A 16,767-nucleotide genomic window follows, 5' to 3' on the forward strand; every position below is an offset into this window, starting at 1 on the left:
AAATGGTTCTCTGACCATAGTCCAAAAACTGTGCATAACAGTCCATGCTGGGCTATAAGGGAGCCATCTCTAACCTTGATCTCTTTGTCAAACCACCAGAGACCTTATCTTGAGGGAAGTTAAATGATTACCTTCAAATTTTATGGAAGATAAAACTTGAGACTAAGTTACTGAAAGACTGTTTTTGCCTTTTATTGGTCCACTTGATTTTCTCTTCCTTCCCCCAACAGCAATCATGTCTTGTTAGCGTCATTGACTTCCAACTGTAAAATTCTTACTAGTGGCACCATATTCTGTAGCTTGTTACATGTTAGCAACTGACAAATGATTTTTTTCTAGCCCCTGACTTCTGAAAGGTTCCCCTGTGCTATGTTTGCAATGTCTGTTAAAGACAGACTTCTTTGCTCAGGGCTCCCTCTTCCCCCATATGGGAAGTGTTATTGTTTTATCAAAATTTATTATAGGGATTAAGAGATCAAGGTTAAAGATCAGGCTAGAAACAGGGAGATCATGAGTTCTAGTCCCACCTTAGGCACAAAGCCAGCTGGGTGACCTTGGGCCAGTCCCTCTCTCTCAGCCCTGGGAAGCAAGCAAGGGCAAACCCCTTGTGAAAAACCTTGCCAAGAAAACTGCAGGGACTTGTCCAGGCAGTCTCCAAGAATCGGACACGACTGAATGGATTAAAAAAAAAATTATAGAGATGCCTGCTGGCATATTATTTTATTGAAATCATTTGCCTACATCTTGTATTTTATGTTATTCTGTTTTGTATACTGCTTGGGCATTATTTTAATCATACATTCCTTGCAAATGTTGAGACATAAATAAATACATAATGATAAATACAGTAAATGTAAAATGGAAGGGAGGAGGTGAGGCAGGCAAGGAAAGGGGGAACTGAGATGGTCGTACCCGGAGGAAGGAATCCAGAGAACCATTCTCCATGAACTCAGTGACAATCATGACGGGGCGGCTCTTGGTGACCACACCTTCAAGGCGGATGACATTTGGATGCTCAAATTGTCCCATGATGCTGGCCTCGCTCAGGAACTCCCGCCGCTGCTCATCAGTGTAGCCTGCCTTCAGGGTCTTAATAGCCACTGTATATTCACGCTTCCCTGGAGGTTTCAGGCGGCCAAAGCACACCTCTCCAAATTCTCCTGCCAGGAGTAAGGGATGGGAAAGACACCACATCAGGCTGAGGAAGAACCGGTGCTTGCATAATTTAAATGCAGAGGGAGGTAAGATTGTGGGTCCTACTGCTTTGGGAATCAAGCACTTCATGACTTTCTGGAGTTCATTTCATTGGTAAGGTTACCATATTGCCCAGGTTCAAATCAGGCTACACAATTTCCTCTTTTATCTTTGAAACAGATTTTGATGAACTCGAAAGTTTTGAACTTCAGCATGGATTGAGGTTCAGTCTCCCCAGTCTTGGCTGAACAATCTAAACGCTATCACACTTGGTCCAACCATTGGTCTGGTCTATCTAAGACAGTGTTTTTCAAGCTTGGCAACTTTAAGATGGGTGGACTTCAACTCCCAGAATTCCCTAGCCAGCCATGCTGGCCAGAGAATTCTGGGAGTTGAAGTCCACCCATCTTAAAGTTGCCAAGCTTGAAAAACACTGATCTAAGAACTCAAGCAGCAACTTGCCTGAAAAAAACAGAAACCATAAGCTGACCTTTGGGAACCTAAAGCCTTCTCTTGCAGAACATGAAAAAAAGCTGCAACACACTAGGAGTCTCCTGCCAGTCAGGAGTGAAGAATATCAGAGAATAAGAGAGTTCAGCCTTGAGCTTCAGCCCCAGTAATAAGTACCAGACCCCTACATAGAGGTATTTCTTATCCCTGTACACCTTTCTTATACAATGCTGCTTACTTTTCTTCTTCTGCAACTGGCTCTGCCCTTTGTAATTCTGGTAGTGTGGGATTATGTCATAAGGTAATGATTCCCATCATAGTTCAGCAGCATGTGTGAACTGAGTAAAATTTTGCCCCTTTTCAAAAAACTGAGGGCGATGGGCAAGGAGTCCATGGAGAGAGTAGCTGCATCCCCTCATTGTTGCAAAGCTCTAGGAATGTGCAGAGCTTCAGATCTAAAGACAAAAAATTGGGTGATCCCAGGAATATATGCATTTAAATTTATGAGCTATCAACAGGATGAAACAAGGGGCTTTGAAGCAAGCACGGAAGAGCTGTCAGTGGCTCCTTGCTTCAACATATATTTTCCTGGGATCTATGTGAGCTGAGGAAAAGACGCATCTTTTAAAAAATAAATAAATAAAAGTTTTATTAAAGATGATGATTACAACAGTAAAAACTAATACAAACTGAAAGAAAATAGAAGAATAAAAAGAAAATAGAAGGTGCAGACAAGAAAGAAAAAAGAGAAAAATAAAAAGAAATAGAAAAGAAGGAAAAATAAGAATATAGTAAAGAAAAAGAAATATATAAAGAAATGGCCCTCCTTTATCACAAGTATAAACAATTTTAGTAACTTATCACCTTCTCTTAAAATACAGTAAATGGACTCTTGTTCCCATATCTCATCTCTTATCTATAAACGAATCCATAAAGCATCATTTCAGTCCTGATGTCAGCAAAAGTCCACTAAGGGTTACAGAGATAACAAAATATCTATTTAGTTCAGTTCAGTTCGATTTTATTATGGTCACTGACCAATACAACATATCTATTTTAACCTTCATCAGATAAACCAACTTTATATTTCTTCCTTTTACTTCTAACAATCTTAAACTTTAGTCCCTTCAAATAATGTCCTAGACCATGGGTGTCCAACCTTTTGGCTTCCCTGGGCCACACTGAGTGAAGAGGAATTGTCTTGGGCCACACATAAGACATATAATATAGTTAATGTATGTATATATAATGTATATAGTAATGTATATAAGTAATAAAACTTCATTTATTACTTTATTATTTTTTTAGAAATAAATGCCATATTAAGAGGTCAGAAATTTTAATTCCAATTTTACTCTTCATGTGCTTCATCCTTGCGGCTGCATTACTAGCTGTTCAGGGCCACGTGCGGCCTGCAGGCTGCAGGCTGGACGCGCCTGTCCTAGAACTTGATTTCTTTTCTTCTTTTTTTTTTTGTCCCTTCTCACAAAGTTCTTCCAAACTTTAACAAGCCTCTTTTATAAATCCAGTATAGGAGAATTATCCAGGTCACTCTCTTGCTTTGTTGTTTGTATATCCCTTTTAATTATTAAGCTCCCAGAGCTCTAAATCTGCTGGACACTGCTATCTTGCAGTCTCCTCACGAGAAGCAGCTGTCTGGAGCACTTGTGGGCAATCTCAAGTCCTCTCCTTGTCCAATGAGGAATTATCAAAGAGCCAGTCTACTCGCCAGCTCTTCATTCTGCCACAGTCGTCGGCTCCACTTTTTGGAGCTGTCTTTAATCCTCCATTTCTTCCCTGGAAGTCCGAAAAGACGCATCTTTTTAAAGGAGGTACTAGCAGGTATGCCATGCATACCCAATCCACTCTGAAGAATCTTTTCTGCTTTGGATCTGAAGCACTGCACATAGTTACAAAGTACTTTTCCCAGAATGTACTCATTTTTAATTCCTCCAACTTCTAAGATGAAGCCTGCACGGTGAAGATGTTGTAATGACACTTGAGTGAAGTTTCATTAGAAATAAGGAACTGGGGCAAAAAACAGGTAAAAGAGGAGGAGCACCTGACAATTGGATGGACTCTTGCCAAGATCAGTAAACTGCAACTCAACAAAAAAGAGTAGGTTTAAACTGCAGGGTCAGAATGGGAGATTTAATTATGTCTGAGGCTCCAAATGAGAACAAGTGTTCTGAAAAATAGGGCTAAGGAGCAAATATGGTAGCAGAGATTAAATGAGAAAATAGTCCCTCATTACCTGATCCAATGACTTCCTCTATCTTGACAAATGATACATCAATTTCCTTGGCAAATTCCCGAATAGCTTCGTTGGGGTCTTCGTAGGTAGAAGGGTCAATGTAATACTTGACCCCAAGGCCTGTGAGGGAGACCACGGATTCCAGAATCAGTTACGAGCCTGAGAGAAGAGGCAATTGAAGCGAGCGGAGACCCTCATTTGCTTACCCCGAGTGCTTATGTACTGCTGCAGGCGATCTGTGTATGGAGTTTCTCGTCTCTTACTGTGGAAGAAGAAAACATAAAAGGAAAACTAAAATAGGATGACCTTCCTAGATGCATCAGCTCCAAGGGACTATTCTAGATCGAAGAAAAAGGTGCAGGCAAGAGCAGTCAAAATTATCAGGATGTTGGAGAAATAATCATGGGGTTGTATTTGAAGGGGAAGGCAGATAAGAAAAGTCCAATCAATCTACGTCTGCTCATAAGTTATGAGTAGATCATATTAAGTATAACTTCCTGTCAGTGTAAAGGAGGACAGAAGGAATGTAGAAAATCATTCATGGTGAGAATGGAATAGAAAGAGAAAAGGTTGTTCTCTTTTTCTTATGATAGCTCAATCTGAATCTCAGCTGACTGGTTGTTGGAGGTTTGGGTAGACAAAAGAAAATACTTCACAGAAAGCCCAATGAAATATTAGCATAATAGATTTTCAGCATTAGCAGAGAGTTGGACTAAATGATCTTTGATCATCTGATGCTGTGGCTGTAAAATATACCATTAGTTTAGATGAACATTGTTGGAAATTGTAATACTGGAAATGATAAGTCAAATATTTCTTTATTAAAAGTATTTGCATGCTGCTTGAAGCAGTTTTCAATAAAATCCTGAAGCAGTTTTCAATAACAATGAAGTATAACAGTAAATTAAAGCATGTAGTAAAAACATAATGTTGGCTAGTCTGATCCGGTAGAGCTCTTCAGATATTCTTAACTACTGAATGGAAATTTATTATATAGCAAAATGACACTGGCAATTCTATTGGGAGGTTATCTGATAATCAAATGTAACATAGGCACATTTTGTGCACTTTTTACATTTTGTTTTGATGCTCAGTAACACATACCCACAAAGAAAATTTATGCCAGCATTCCCAGTAAGATGCTATACAGGGTAGCTATGACTATTCATTCAGTGTCAGAGTTTACGATATAACTCTGGAAGTCGCATTTTGAACATGATTTTCAATGAATTAGGCGGAGTACCAAGTAAGGATGTGAAACGTATTTGATTGGAACTCCTGTGTGCTTTAATAATCTTTAGATTAGATGAATAATTATATCTAGTTTTGGGATTTGGTGATTAGACAAAAAATAGTAACAAATTTCATTTCAAGTCAGAATGGAAATTGGAGCTTTTAAACAGCTTGCTTATTTGCTATTTTACAGAAGTTGTAAACTGATCTATAATAGAGATGGGGATTTCTATTTATTTATTTGGCCAAGGCTTGCATGCCTTGGGGGAATCTCTTGGGGCCACTTAGTAACAGTGGGCAGGCCTGAAGCAAGTAGTGAGTGGGGAACCCATTATTTTTCTGACTCCCGGTTTATTCCCGTTTTTATAACTTCTTCTCTCTCACCAGGTGGCATATTGCCAGCTCTTACCAGAGGTTTAAACTGATCACTTGCAGAGACTGTTTATAATTAGATTGGGGACTAAAGCTAGAGGTTGCATGTCTTTGAACTATAGCTGAGATGAGCCACCTTTTTCAGGCTCAGAGTCACATGACTGGTGATGTCACAAAGTGAGCGGGGCTGGCCAAAAATACATTTTCAATGTGCGTGCATGGGGGTCAAAGTGGCCAGAAGTCTTGCAGAGGCTTATCCATTTATTCTTTTACCCCCCAAAATAGAAAAATATAGCTCAGTTGGAGGGGGGGCAGTTTAAAACTGTTCAGGATGCTTTACACCTCTGCAAAGCTTCATAGATCATTTCCACCATTTAACATTCCCCTTCCCCCCAAAACACTAAAAAAAAAAAGTTCAAAAGTTTGGGCCTCGGATGCTCTGGAATTGTAAATGGGTTGCCAAGGATCCCAAGCAGCCTACAGGTTGTCTACCCCAGATTTAGAGCCTTCCTTTAAACATATGTAGCAGAAAGAGTACCTCTATAATTGAGGACATATTGACCAAAGGTGCTCTCCTATCAACCTCTCACATTTCTCCAGTTACCTCAAGGTCTGAGTATGAGGTCAAAGAAGAATGGTATGCCCTCCTTCCCCACACATTCTGGCTTCCCACTATGAATCTCTCTTGTGTAATATGTACTAGTCCAGTTGTAATATGGAAGAAATGGCAGACTCTCTCTTCCAGTGGAGTTCTAGGACATAATAGGATTCCTGTTTGAAAGCAGCTTTTCAAAATCATGCTGTACTCCCTTACCTGGGAGTAGTTTTGTGTTGAATCAGAAATATCCTTACTGTGGTAGAAGCAGACACCCACCTTTTAAAGACAATGGCCAGGATGGCAATGGCAGCAATTACCATGAAGGCCAGTCCACCCAGCGCCGAGCCTACAATAAGTGGCAATCGGTCCTGAACCATCTCAGAGCGCTCACCTGTCAAAGAAGGAAGGCAGTCTGTTACCTTTTCATATATAGCCTCTAAGCCTTCCAATACAGTCTTAACATCTGAACACACTCTCCCAAAGTGTTGTCAGGAGCTCTGCAACTACAGCCACAAACATTCAGAAGTGACCTGTTTCCCCTGTCTGAAGCACCTAGGATGGTAGAGCAGAAAGGGTCATAGTTACGCTGACCCCATCAGCTCCCCTTTCCACATAAGGTTTTGTCCGGGCAACACATAGATGTGGATCTGTTGACCTAACCCCAAGCCTCTGGGCAGTTTTGCTTTATCATCTATCAAAATATAAGAGAACTTTCAAAACCCTCAGCCCTTCTTTCTTTCTCTCCCTCTGACACACATACACACGCCAGTTGCATTGTGCCATTTTATCTAATTCATTTTTTAAATTAAAAAATAAGGTCTTTTTTATTGTAAGTTTTGCCAAAACTCTTCCTTTCCCTCCGTTCTTCCAAGGCACTTCTGCACAGCTCTTGCAATTGAAGCTAGCTAGAACTAGCTGAAGATGCTCTGATGCCTGTGATTACCCCTCTGATAAAACACTTATGCAATTCACATGGTCACAGTTCACAAATAGTTCTTCCACAAAAACCACAATGAAATGATGAGGCTTGTTTAGGATAACTTCTAGTTAGATTGCGCCTTAAATGCACAAGTGTCGCCACATACTGAAATGAAGCAACACTTGATAATACATAAGCATATGGAGAGTCAAGGCATGTGTTAGCCTGTTAGGTATGTGAGGGCTATAAAAGTTTATGAGGCAGGAGCAAGAGAGTTATAAAAAGAGAAAACAGATTGCTCAGGTAAGTATGAGCATGAAAGAAAGTTATCAATAAATCTAGGTTTGGAAACTCAGGAGGAGGGTCACTTACCTCCTACAAGGGTCTGGAAATACATCTTTCCACTATATGGCCCATAACCCACTGCTGTCCGGGCTCGTACTTGGAAAGCATATATCTTCCCTGGGCTTAGACTGGAGATAGTGGCCATGTTAGTCTCACTGGTTAAGGTGAATGAAGTGTCTTCATCTTCTGACTAGGAATCAATAGAGGCTGATCAATAGACTCCCACTTCTTTGACCCCAGCAATCAGGGCTGCAACTAGAGGGGAGCAAGTGGGGCATGTGCCCCGGGCACTGCGCTGGGGAGGCACCAAAATGAGCACTGGGGGGGGCACCAAAATGAGCGTGGAATCCATGTTTGCCCCGGGTGACAAAGACCCTAGTTGCGGGCCTGCCAGCAATGCCCTTTTCTCAGATGTATCCACATTTTTGTTATTTAGTCAAGCTTCCTTGATAAGTACATAGCAAAATGCTCCAAGGATGGATGGCCTGACTCACCCTGTCGGTAATGTTAAACTGTTTCATAACACATTGCTTCCAATAAGCTCTAAGACTCTTTCTTGTAATAACTATTTTCCACCCCATCCTAGTAACATGAAAACCCTGAAATCAAAATGCAGTGGGCAATAATAACAACCCAACTACTTTCCACAACACTAGTGGCCCATTCAGGAAATGAGACTTTTCTGGTCTAGAAGCTATGGAATTTTATCCTTCCCATGTGGGTCCTTTCTGCTTTGTTTCATTTTTGGAATGATGCGAGATGAGACCCTGTGGCAGTGGCAGCTCCCCAACTGTTTTAGTAATATGAAAGGGAGGTATGCTCACCTTCTGGGTCTAAACAGGAAAAGAAAAATTAGGGCAGGTCTATTTGAATCCTAAACTGGTTTTAAAGCCCCATGTCTACTCCCACAGAAACTGGCAACTGTAGATTTCTGTGGGTGCTGAGAACTTAGTAAGAGATATACAACTTTTCTGGACCAATACTATTTTCTTGATGGGGAGCCACAACTGTTGTATTTGTTAAAATTTATAGTGTAGACTTACTATAGAAGGCAAAACTGGAATTGAACCCCAAACTCAAATGCTATTTTTTAACTCCAGTCTTTTTTCACTAGTTTACCTTGTCAAAATAGCGCAGTTGATAGTCCAGGATGATTCCATTTGGCTGGTCAGGCTGTGGCCAGGACAAAGTGATACTGCTTGGGGTGCGACTCACCTGATGCATCATAGGGACAGCAGAAGGGACTGCAATGAAAAGAAGAAAACATGGGAGGGAAAAGTATTAGAGAAGCTGACTGCTTCCATTTTAAACTGCTTGTTGTTATTAGTTGTACCATGAAGAATTCCAGTTTGCCAAGCTATTGTCACCCTGCCTGCTTGCAATACAATTGCTGTTTGACTGCATGCACTGCTCGAATTATCTCCTTTTTAAAGATTTGGATCCTGACTATATGACTTTAGTGGAACTCAGGATTGCACTTGGCATGTCAGAGGGCAAGCCTGGCTGTGCCTGCGGCTCCATTGTGAAAAATGACAGGCACGGCAGAGGACAAAGAATGGAACTATTTGGCAAAGCACAATGTCCCTCCCCCATGTGATTCTGAGTCCTCATTCTGAGAATTTGCTCTTTCTGACTGAGACTAAAAGTTGGCAGTCCTAAATCTAAACTTCACAGCACCCAGGACTATAAGGGTGTATCTGCTTGGGTACAAACCCGTAGATAATTTTAACATCAACAAACACTGCAAAGACTGTGCAACTCACCCAGTGCTTCCCAAACTTTTCCCTTCATTACCCCAAACCGCTTGTCAGAAAGTCCTTTTTACCCAATGTAGCTAACACACTTTAAGTCAATGTAATGGGTTCATGTGTTGTTACCCAAAGAAAAACCACTTTTACCCAATTTGGGGTAATTTACCCAGGTTTGGGAAGCACTGAACTAACCCATGGTATGTATGCCATGTCGAAAGATCTCTGATACATCCTTTAATGTATTCTAATCAGTGGTTCTAATCAGTAGGCCAAATCAATTCAAATTGAAGGTGGCCTTGCAATGATGGTCTATCATTACTTGTGTGGCAACTAAAGGCATTTGAGAGATGGCCCTCTCCTGTTAAGCTCCACAAAGAAGCTTTATAAACTCTACTATGGTTGTCATATTGCAATTTTGATAAGTACATGTTTAAGTCAGTAGTATAACTGCTTCTGGGTACTTCCTAAAATATTCCGGATTGTTTTCAGAGGCTGTGCTGACCCTTTACAGAATTGCCACTCATACTTTCAGGATGCCTGAAAATATTGGGGGACTGTGGGAACTTCCACACGTGAAGCTTAGATTGCTTTTCATCTGCTATTTATGTGAATGTCAGGTCCTTCTCAAAGTGGAATATTTAAACCAGAAAGAGAGCCATTTGTAATTCAAATGCACACTTTGGCCAATGGAAGTTTTACAATTCACATTAGAAACCAATTCATGGGAGAAAAAAAACAGCTCTAAGCCTCTTGCATGAATATATCCATTGTTAATTTGAAGAGGCTCTGAAGGATTAAGCTGTCTTATATCTGTTCTTTCTTGTTCTTCCTTTACTGTATATTTTTAATATTCGGTTTTATTTTTATTTGCTTTACAATATTCTGTGCCACCCAATTATAAAAACTCTAGGTGATGAGAGGTGGGGAGTATATCTGCCAAGCAAAAGTACTGAGCTTAAAAGACCCAGGTGCAAAGCGTGTCTCAATTTGTAATTTATTGTTTCATTAGAATGTAACCTCTTAATATGGCATTTATTGCAAGCCATATGAAATCTATCTATCACCTTTATATCCTACACTTTCCCCAAGGAGCTCAGCTTGACTTAAGTCTGTCTCTTCCATCCTCCCCACCACTTATCGAAAGACTGTTCAGACCCCTTCAAGACCCTTCCTAGGAAACCCTCAGTTGCCAATGCTTTGTCCGTCTTATTCATTGTGAAATATAAAATATACAATATAAAGTGGCTATCTTCCAGTCATTTCATATGATATTTCTTCCTGAGAATGTTTCCCTTTTCCGTAGTTTATATTTCTGTCCAACTGACTCTTGCTCTTCTTCCGATACTCATGGTTGTTTTCCCCAGGGAGTCAGCTAATGTTAAATGTTCCTGGCAGTTGGGCCAGGAAGAAAATCATGCCAAGTTTGTGGTGGTTTCAGAGAAACGGGTAGTTGGTCTGAGGGGCCTGGTGTGAGGCAAACTCCAGATCAGGTGAATATAAAAGGCGGCACTGAGCATTCTTCTTTGTGGATTGTATCCTATGCTGGAATAATGAAGTGAATAGTACTGAAATTGTCACAGACATCCTCTCGCTACCTGAAAGTCCTAATCCCTGTCTGATCCAGCCATTTTTTGTGTAGTCAAAATACATTCACTGACTGAAAAGGAAGAACGTGGGTTTGTTTATGAACCTCTTGTAATATGTTACAAAAAGAAAAAGAGGAAAAGAGAAGAAGAGCACTGTTCTCAGCTTCTTTCTAAATATAAGTATTTCAGTGATCACCCATCCCTAGAACATGGGAAAGGCTGGGAAGGAATCCAACGTTGCACTATTATCGTCCTACAGAAAGCATAGTTTTGACACTCAGAATATAGATTTCAAAAAAGGTAATTCCACACATGAACATTTTTCATTTTTCAAGAAATTCTTTCCTTAATAAATTATCTGAATGGATGTTTCTGCACATCTAACCTCAATCCCCACTAAAGAGCCTATATTTCATAGTCAGAAATTTCCCAAAGAGGTTGCCAGCCAAGCTTACTGGAGATTTTGGTCTAAAATCCATCTAACACTTTTGAGCAGCAAGCTCCCCCCAACATCCCCAGGGTATGTTAAGCGTTCAAGGAACTGGAGGATTCTATGGAGCACAGTTTATAACCACTGAACTAACATTTACTTGGAAGAAGTAACATGAGAGGGCCAAATATAGGATCATTGCAGAAAAAGAAATTACTGCCTTTTGGTGTTTTTGGCGAAACCTTGCACAAAAGTCTGCAGCTGAGATCAATAAAGTTGCTTCAATGATTAAGATTAAAGTTAGTTTAACTAGCAAACTTGGAACAGTGTGAAACCTGTGAACACCTGGGCCAGTTGGTAAATCTGACGAAGCAGTAAAATCAACAAAGGTGCCTGTTTTCTCCTCAGTGCTGACAAACATAAAAGGACTCCGTTTAAGTTTTTTGTTTGTTTTTTCAGACGAACAAGATGAATTTATTCAGAGGCAAAGAAATGAAAGAGGCTTTAACCAGCTTATGCAAGCATGAACTAGTTTCAAATAATATAAATCACGTTAAAAAAAACAGAAGAATGCTGAAATATTTCATGCACTTCTTGTTTTTTATTCTTCTTCTTGACAAGAATGCTTTTATCTACTGCTATTATTTTTATAAAATGGGTGCCATTTTTCAAAGGAATATATATCAATATGTTCCTGACCCAAGGGGTTTATTGTTTGTGGTATACTGGATTAATATATTTCAATATACTTGGACCTTGGCTTCATTCATACCTGGCATGAAAATGACCAAGCTATTGCCTGTTTCTTTTCTTCCCTTTCCTCACATTTTTCTGGATTTCTTCTTGTACATCTCAAATGAGCAAATTATACTTTGCCTTAAAACTGGAAATCAGAAATTAGTTCACAGTTCTGGTCTGTAAGCAAGAAGTTTGTATAGTTTATACCAGTGTTTCTCAACCTTGGCAACTTTAAGACATGTGGACTTCACCTCTCAGAATTCCCCAGCCAGCTTTCCCAAGGTTGAGAAACTCTGATTTATACCATACAACAGAAGGTATAAGGTTAAGGTTTATTGTGAAACAGAAAGTGAAGTAAAGTAAATGTAAATTATTTTAAAATTTAAAGTGTAAAAGTAACATCAATCAGAGCGAAGTGAAGTAAGGCTACCAAAGCTTCCACTGATTACACCAAACCAGAGTTTGGTGGCACATCTGTATGAAGCTTTGGCTAGGGTTGGATACATACCGTATGTGTAAAAGAAGTTAAAAGGCTTTGTAGTGCACATGTGAAAACTATATAAAGTTTAATGCTAATGCAGATTATAAATGTAGATATACTGAAAAATATCATTTTTAGTACTCCCCTGTATACAAAGCTTGCTCCAGTAAAAAAAAAAAATCACATCCAAATTTTTTCTTTACTGTAGCAATTCCCAGAGATTGTGATGAAGTTCAGATTTCTACCTTCTCATTTCTATATAAAGGATATTCTTAATTTTTTTATGTATGGTTTCTTACAGGAAAGGCATATATCTTTAAAATAAAAAAAGACTCCTGATTCCACATAAAAATGCAACAAATACCAACTTATTTGCGATGAGTGTAGAGCAGATCCAATATCTCTTATTCTCCTTCACTGTTGGGTTATTTTTGCCTAACAAAACGAAATGGGTCTCATGATGTAGCAGTTGTGTATACCTGCATGTACAGAAGGAGTTGGTGTATAAATGGCCACAGTTGTTATGCAGCTACAGCTAGTGAGGAAACAACAGAGGAGTGATGATGGGGGGTGGGGGGCAAAGAAATCCAAAGGGAGAGAAATAGGAAAAAGTGGTCCCTGCAAAGAGCACATTTTAAAGCTGAATTTCTTGAACTTTTCTTGAGGGACCATTGCTCAATAGTAGAGCACATGCTTTGAGCCTAGAATGTTCCACATATAATTCCTGGTATCTTCTGGCATAGCTCCAACAAGCCCTTCTTTGAGATCCTAGACAGCCAAAGTCCACCCAAGCAAACAATACTGATTTGGGTGGATGAGGGAACTGATCTCTTAAAAGAAAGCTTTCTTCCTAACTTTGAGATGTTTAATTCATTACGAGCAGATCACACCAAAGGGTATGTCTTCTCACATTACTTGCTCAGCAGACACACTCTGCTGATGTAGCCTTTTACTTTATGTTCATTCAACATTTAAAAGAACAGGACCACCAGTTTCAGCAAACTGTGCAAGTATCAGTTCTGTAATTAAGTTTGGAATGTCTTCATACTTTACTGAATGGAAGCTTGAATGGAATACACAGTGGAAGGGCTGCAGTGAAAGAACAATGGAGTGAATAGGGTAGATCTACTCATGCCTAAAACTCTACTCATCTCAGTTCTAAGAAAAAAATAAAAAAGGAGGTTTTGCATACAACAACTGATGCTAGTAAGCTTAATGATAGGTATCATGACACAATTCTTTCTAGTAAGGCCCATTTTTGTGGTTATTCTATTTTTGTAAGTAAAATGGAGAGTGGTTTTTGCCTTATGTCTCTCAGAATCAATAACCAAAGAGCAACTTTTACTAGACCAATATTTGCTAGAAGACTTTACTTATAAAGCTGGAAATAAATGATCTCCCTACTCAGTAAGGTGTTTATCAGAGGATGAGTTAGGAGTTGCCTCCATCTGTTATTGCTTAACTGTCCCCTCACAATCTAGGAGCTGGCAGCTGAAACATCAGTAAGTATTGGGAGGCGTTTACCATACAACCAGCAAAACCAACTTGTCAATCAGTTGATTAGAAAACTTGCCCCTGAGGACAATATCTCCTTCTGAATGGGAACTTTGTTGAAATACAAACAAACAAACTTGTTATTTGTGGCTCAACGTCCCAACAGGATAGGTGCAGTCTCTTTAATAGCTGTCCTAGGATCTATGGTAATATACTACCTAGTTTTGTGTTGAAGGTTTTAGATTATTAGAATCTAGGGCCCTACAAATATGCTCACTTCTTGTTTGTTTGTTGTTTATTCGTTTAGTCGCTTCCGACTCTTCGTGACTTCATGGACCAGCCCACGCCAGAGCTTCCTGTCGGTCGTCGACACCCCCAGCTCCCCCAGGGACAAGTCCATCACCTCTAGAATATCATCCATCCATCTTGCCTTTGGTCGGCCCCTCTTCCTTTTGCCTTCCACTCTCCCTAGCATCAGCATCTTCTCCAGGGTGTCCTGTCTTCTCATTATGTGGCCAAAGTATTTCAGTTTTGCCTTTAATATCATTCCCTCAACTAAGCAGTCTGGCTTTATTTCCTGGAGGATGGACTGGTTGGATCTTCTTGCAGTCCAAGGCACTCTCAGAATTTTCCTCCAACACCACAGTTCAAAAGCATCGATCTTCCTTCTCTCAGCCTTCCTTATGGTCCAGCTCTCGCAGCCATATGTTACTACGGGGAACACCATTGCTTTAACTATGCGGGCCTTTGTTGTCAGTGTGATGTCTCTGCTCTTAACTATTTTATCGAGATTTGTCATTGCTGTTCTCCCAAGGATTAAGCGTCTTCTGATTTCCTGACTGCAGTCAGCATCTGCAGTAATCTTTGCACCTAGGAATACAAAGTCTTTCACTGCTTCTACATTTTCTCCCTCTATTTGCCAGTTATCAATCAAGCTGGTTGCCATAATCTTGGTTTTTTTGAGGTTTAGCTGCAAGCCAGCTTTTGCACTTTCTTCTTTCACCTTCATCATAAGGCTCCTCAGTTCCTCTTCGCTTTCAGCCATCAAGGTGGTATCATCTGCATATCTGAGATGGTTAATGTTTCTTCCAGAGATTTTAACTCCAGCCTTGGATTCCTCAAGGCCAGCTTGTCGCATGATGTGTTCTGCATACAAATTGAATAGGTAGGGTGAGAGTATACAGCCCTGCCGTACTCCTTTCCCAATCTTAAACCAGTCTGTTGTTCCATGGTCTGTTCTTACTGTTGCTACTTGGTCGTTATACAGATTCTTCAGGAGGCAGACAAGATGACTTGGTATCCCCATACCACTAAGAACTTGCCACAATTTGTTATGGTCCACACAGTCAAAGGCTTTAGAATAGTCAATAAAACAGAAATAGATGTTTTTCTGAAACTCCCTGGCTTTTTCCATTATCCAGCGGATATTGGCAATTTGGTCTCTAGTTCCTCTGCCTTTTCTAAACCCAGCTTGTACATCTGGCAATTCTCGCTCCATGAACTGCTGAAGTCTACCTTGAAGGATCTTGAGCATTACCTTACTGGCATGTGAAATGAGTGCCACTGTTCGATAGTTTGAACATTCTTTAGTGTTTCCCTTTTTTGGTATGGGGATATAAGTTGATTTTTTCCAATCTGATGGCCATTCTTGTGTTTTCCAAATTTGCTGGCATATAGCATGCATTACTTTGACAGCATCATCTTGTAAGATTTTGAACAGTTCAGCTGGGATGCCATCATCTGCTGCTGCCTTGTTATTAGCAATGCTTCTTAAGGCCCACTCAACCTCACTCTTCAGGATGTCTGGCTCTAGCTCACTGACCACACCGTCAAAGCTATCCCCGATATTGTTATCCTTCCTATACAGGTCTTCTGTATATTCTTGCCACCTTTTCTTGATCTCTTCTTCTTCTGTTAGGTCCTTGCCATCTTTGTTTTTGATCATACCCATTTTGGCCTGGCATTTACCTCCGATGTTTGTAATTTTCTGGAAGAGGTCTCTTGTCCATCCTATTCTATTGTCTTCTTCCACTTCCGTGCATTGCTTGTTTAAAAATAATTCCTTATCTCTTCTGGCTAACCTCTGGAATTTTGCATTTAATTGGGCATATCTCCCCCTATCACTGTTGCCTTTTGCTTTCCTTCTTTCTTGGGCTACTTCTAGTGTCTCAGCAGACAGCCATTTTGCCTTCTTGGTTTTCTCTTTCTTTGGGATGTATTTTGTTGCCGCCTCCTGAACAATGCTGCCAACTTCTGTCCAGAGTTCTTCCGGGACCCTATCTACTAAGTCCAGTCCCTTAAATCTATTCTTCACCTCCACTGCATATTCCTTAGGAATATTAGTGAGCTCATATCTAGCTGATCTGTGGGTCTTCCCTAATCTCTTGAGTCTGATCCTAAATTGTGCAAGAAGAAGTTCGTGATCTGAACTACAGTCAGCTCCAGGTCTTGTTTTTACCGACTGTACAGATGTCGGCCACCTTTGGCTGCAGAGGATGTAGTCAATCTGATTTCGGTGTTGTCCACATCTGGTGAAGTCCATGTATAAAGCCGTCTCTTAGGTTGTTGGAAGAGAGTGTTTGTTATGTAGAGTGAATTGTCTTGGCAAAATTCTATCAGCCTATGTCCTGCTTCGTTTTGTTCTCCCAGGCCATGCTTACCTGTAATTCCAGGTGTCATTTGACTGCCCACCTTAGCATTCCAGTCTCCTGTGATGAAAATAACATCTCTTTTAGGTGTGTTGTCCAGTAGGTGCTGCAGATCCTCATAGAACTGCTCTACTTCAGCTTCTTCAGCATTTGTGGTTGGGGCGTATATTTGGATCACTGTGATGTTAGATGGCTTGCCCTGAATTCGAATTGAGATCATTCTGTCGTTTTTGGGATTGTATCCAAGCACTGCTTTAGCCACTTTACTATTAAT

At 40.2% G+C, this 16,767-nt stretch overlaps 1 protein-coding gene across 1 annotated transcript in view; it reads right to left on the reverse strand.

Moving 5' to 3' along the window:
• The window catches only part of LOC134491187 (ephrin type-B receptor 5), a 182,931-nt gene that overhangs the window by 15,016 nt on the left and 151,148 nt on the right, over positions 1-16,767 (reverse strand). The window contains exons 7-12 of the mRNA XM_063294762.1: positions 8,485-8,609; positions 7,393-7,555; positions 6,378-6,492; positions 4,105-4,160; positions 3,899-4,018; positions 913-1,160 (exon numbers count right to left, since the gene is read on the reverse strand). Coding sequence (XP_063150832.1) covers positions 913-1,160; positions 3,899-4,018; positions 4,105-4,160; positions 6,378-6,492; positions 7,393-7,555; positions 8,485-8,609 — 827 coding nt within the window. The remainder of the gene's footprint in view (positions 1-912; positions 1,161-3,898; positions 4,019-4,104; positions 4,161-6,377; positions 6,493-7,392; positions 7,556-8,484; positions 8,610-16,767) is intronic.

This window comes from Candoia aspera, chromosome 2, assembly GCF_035149785.1.
Source record: "Candoia aspera isolate rCanAsp1 chromosome 2, rCanAsp1.hap2, whole genome shotgun sequence".
NCBI lineage: Eukaryota > Metazoa > Chordata > Lepidosauria > Squamata > Boidae > Candoia > Candoia aspera.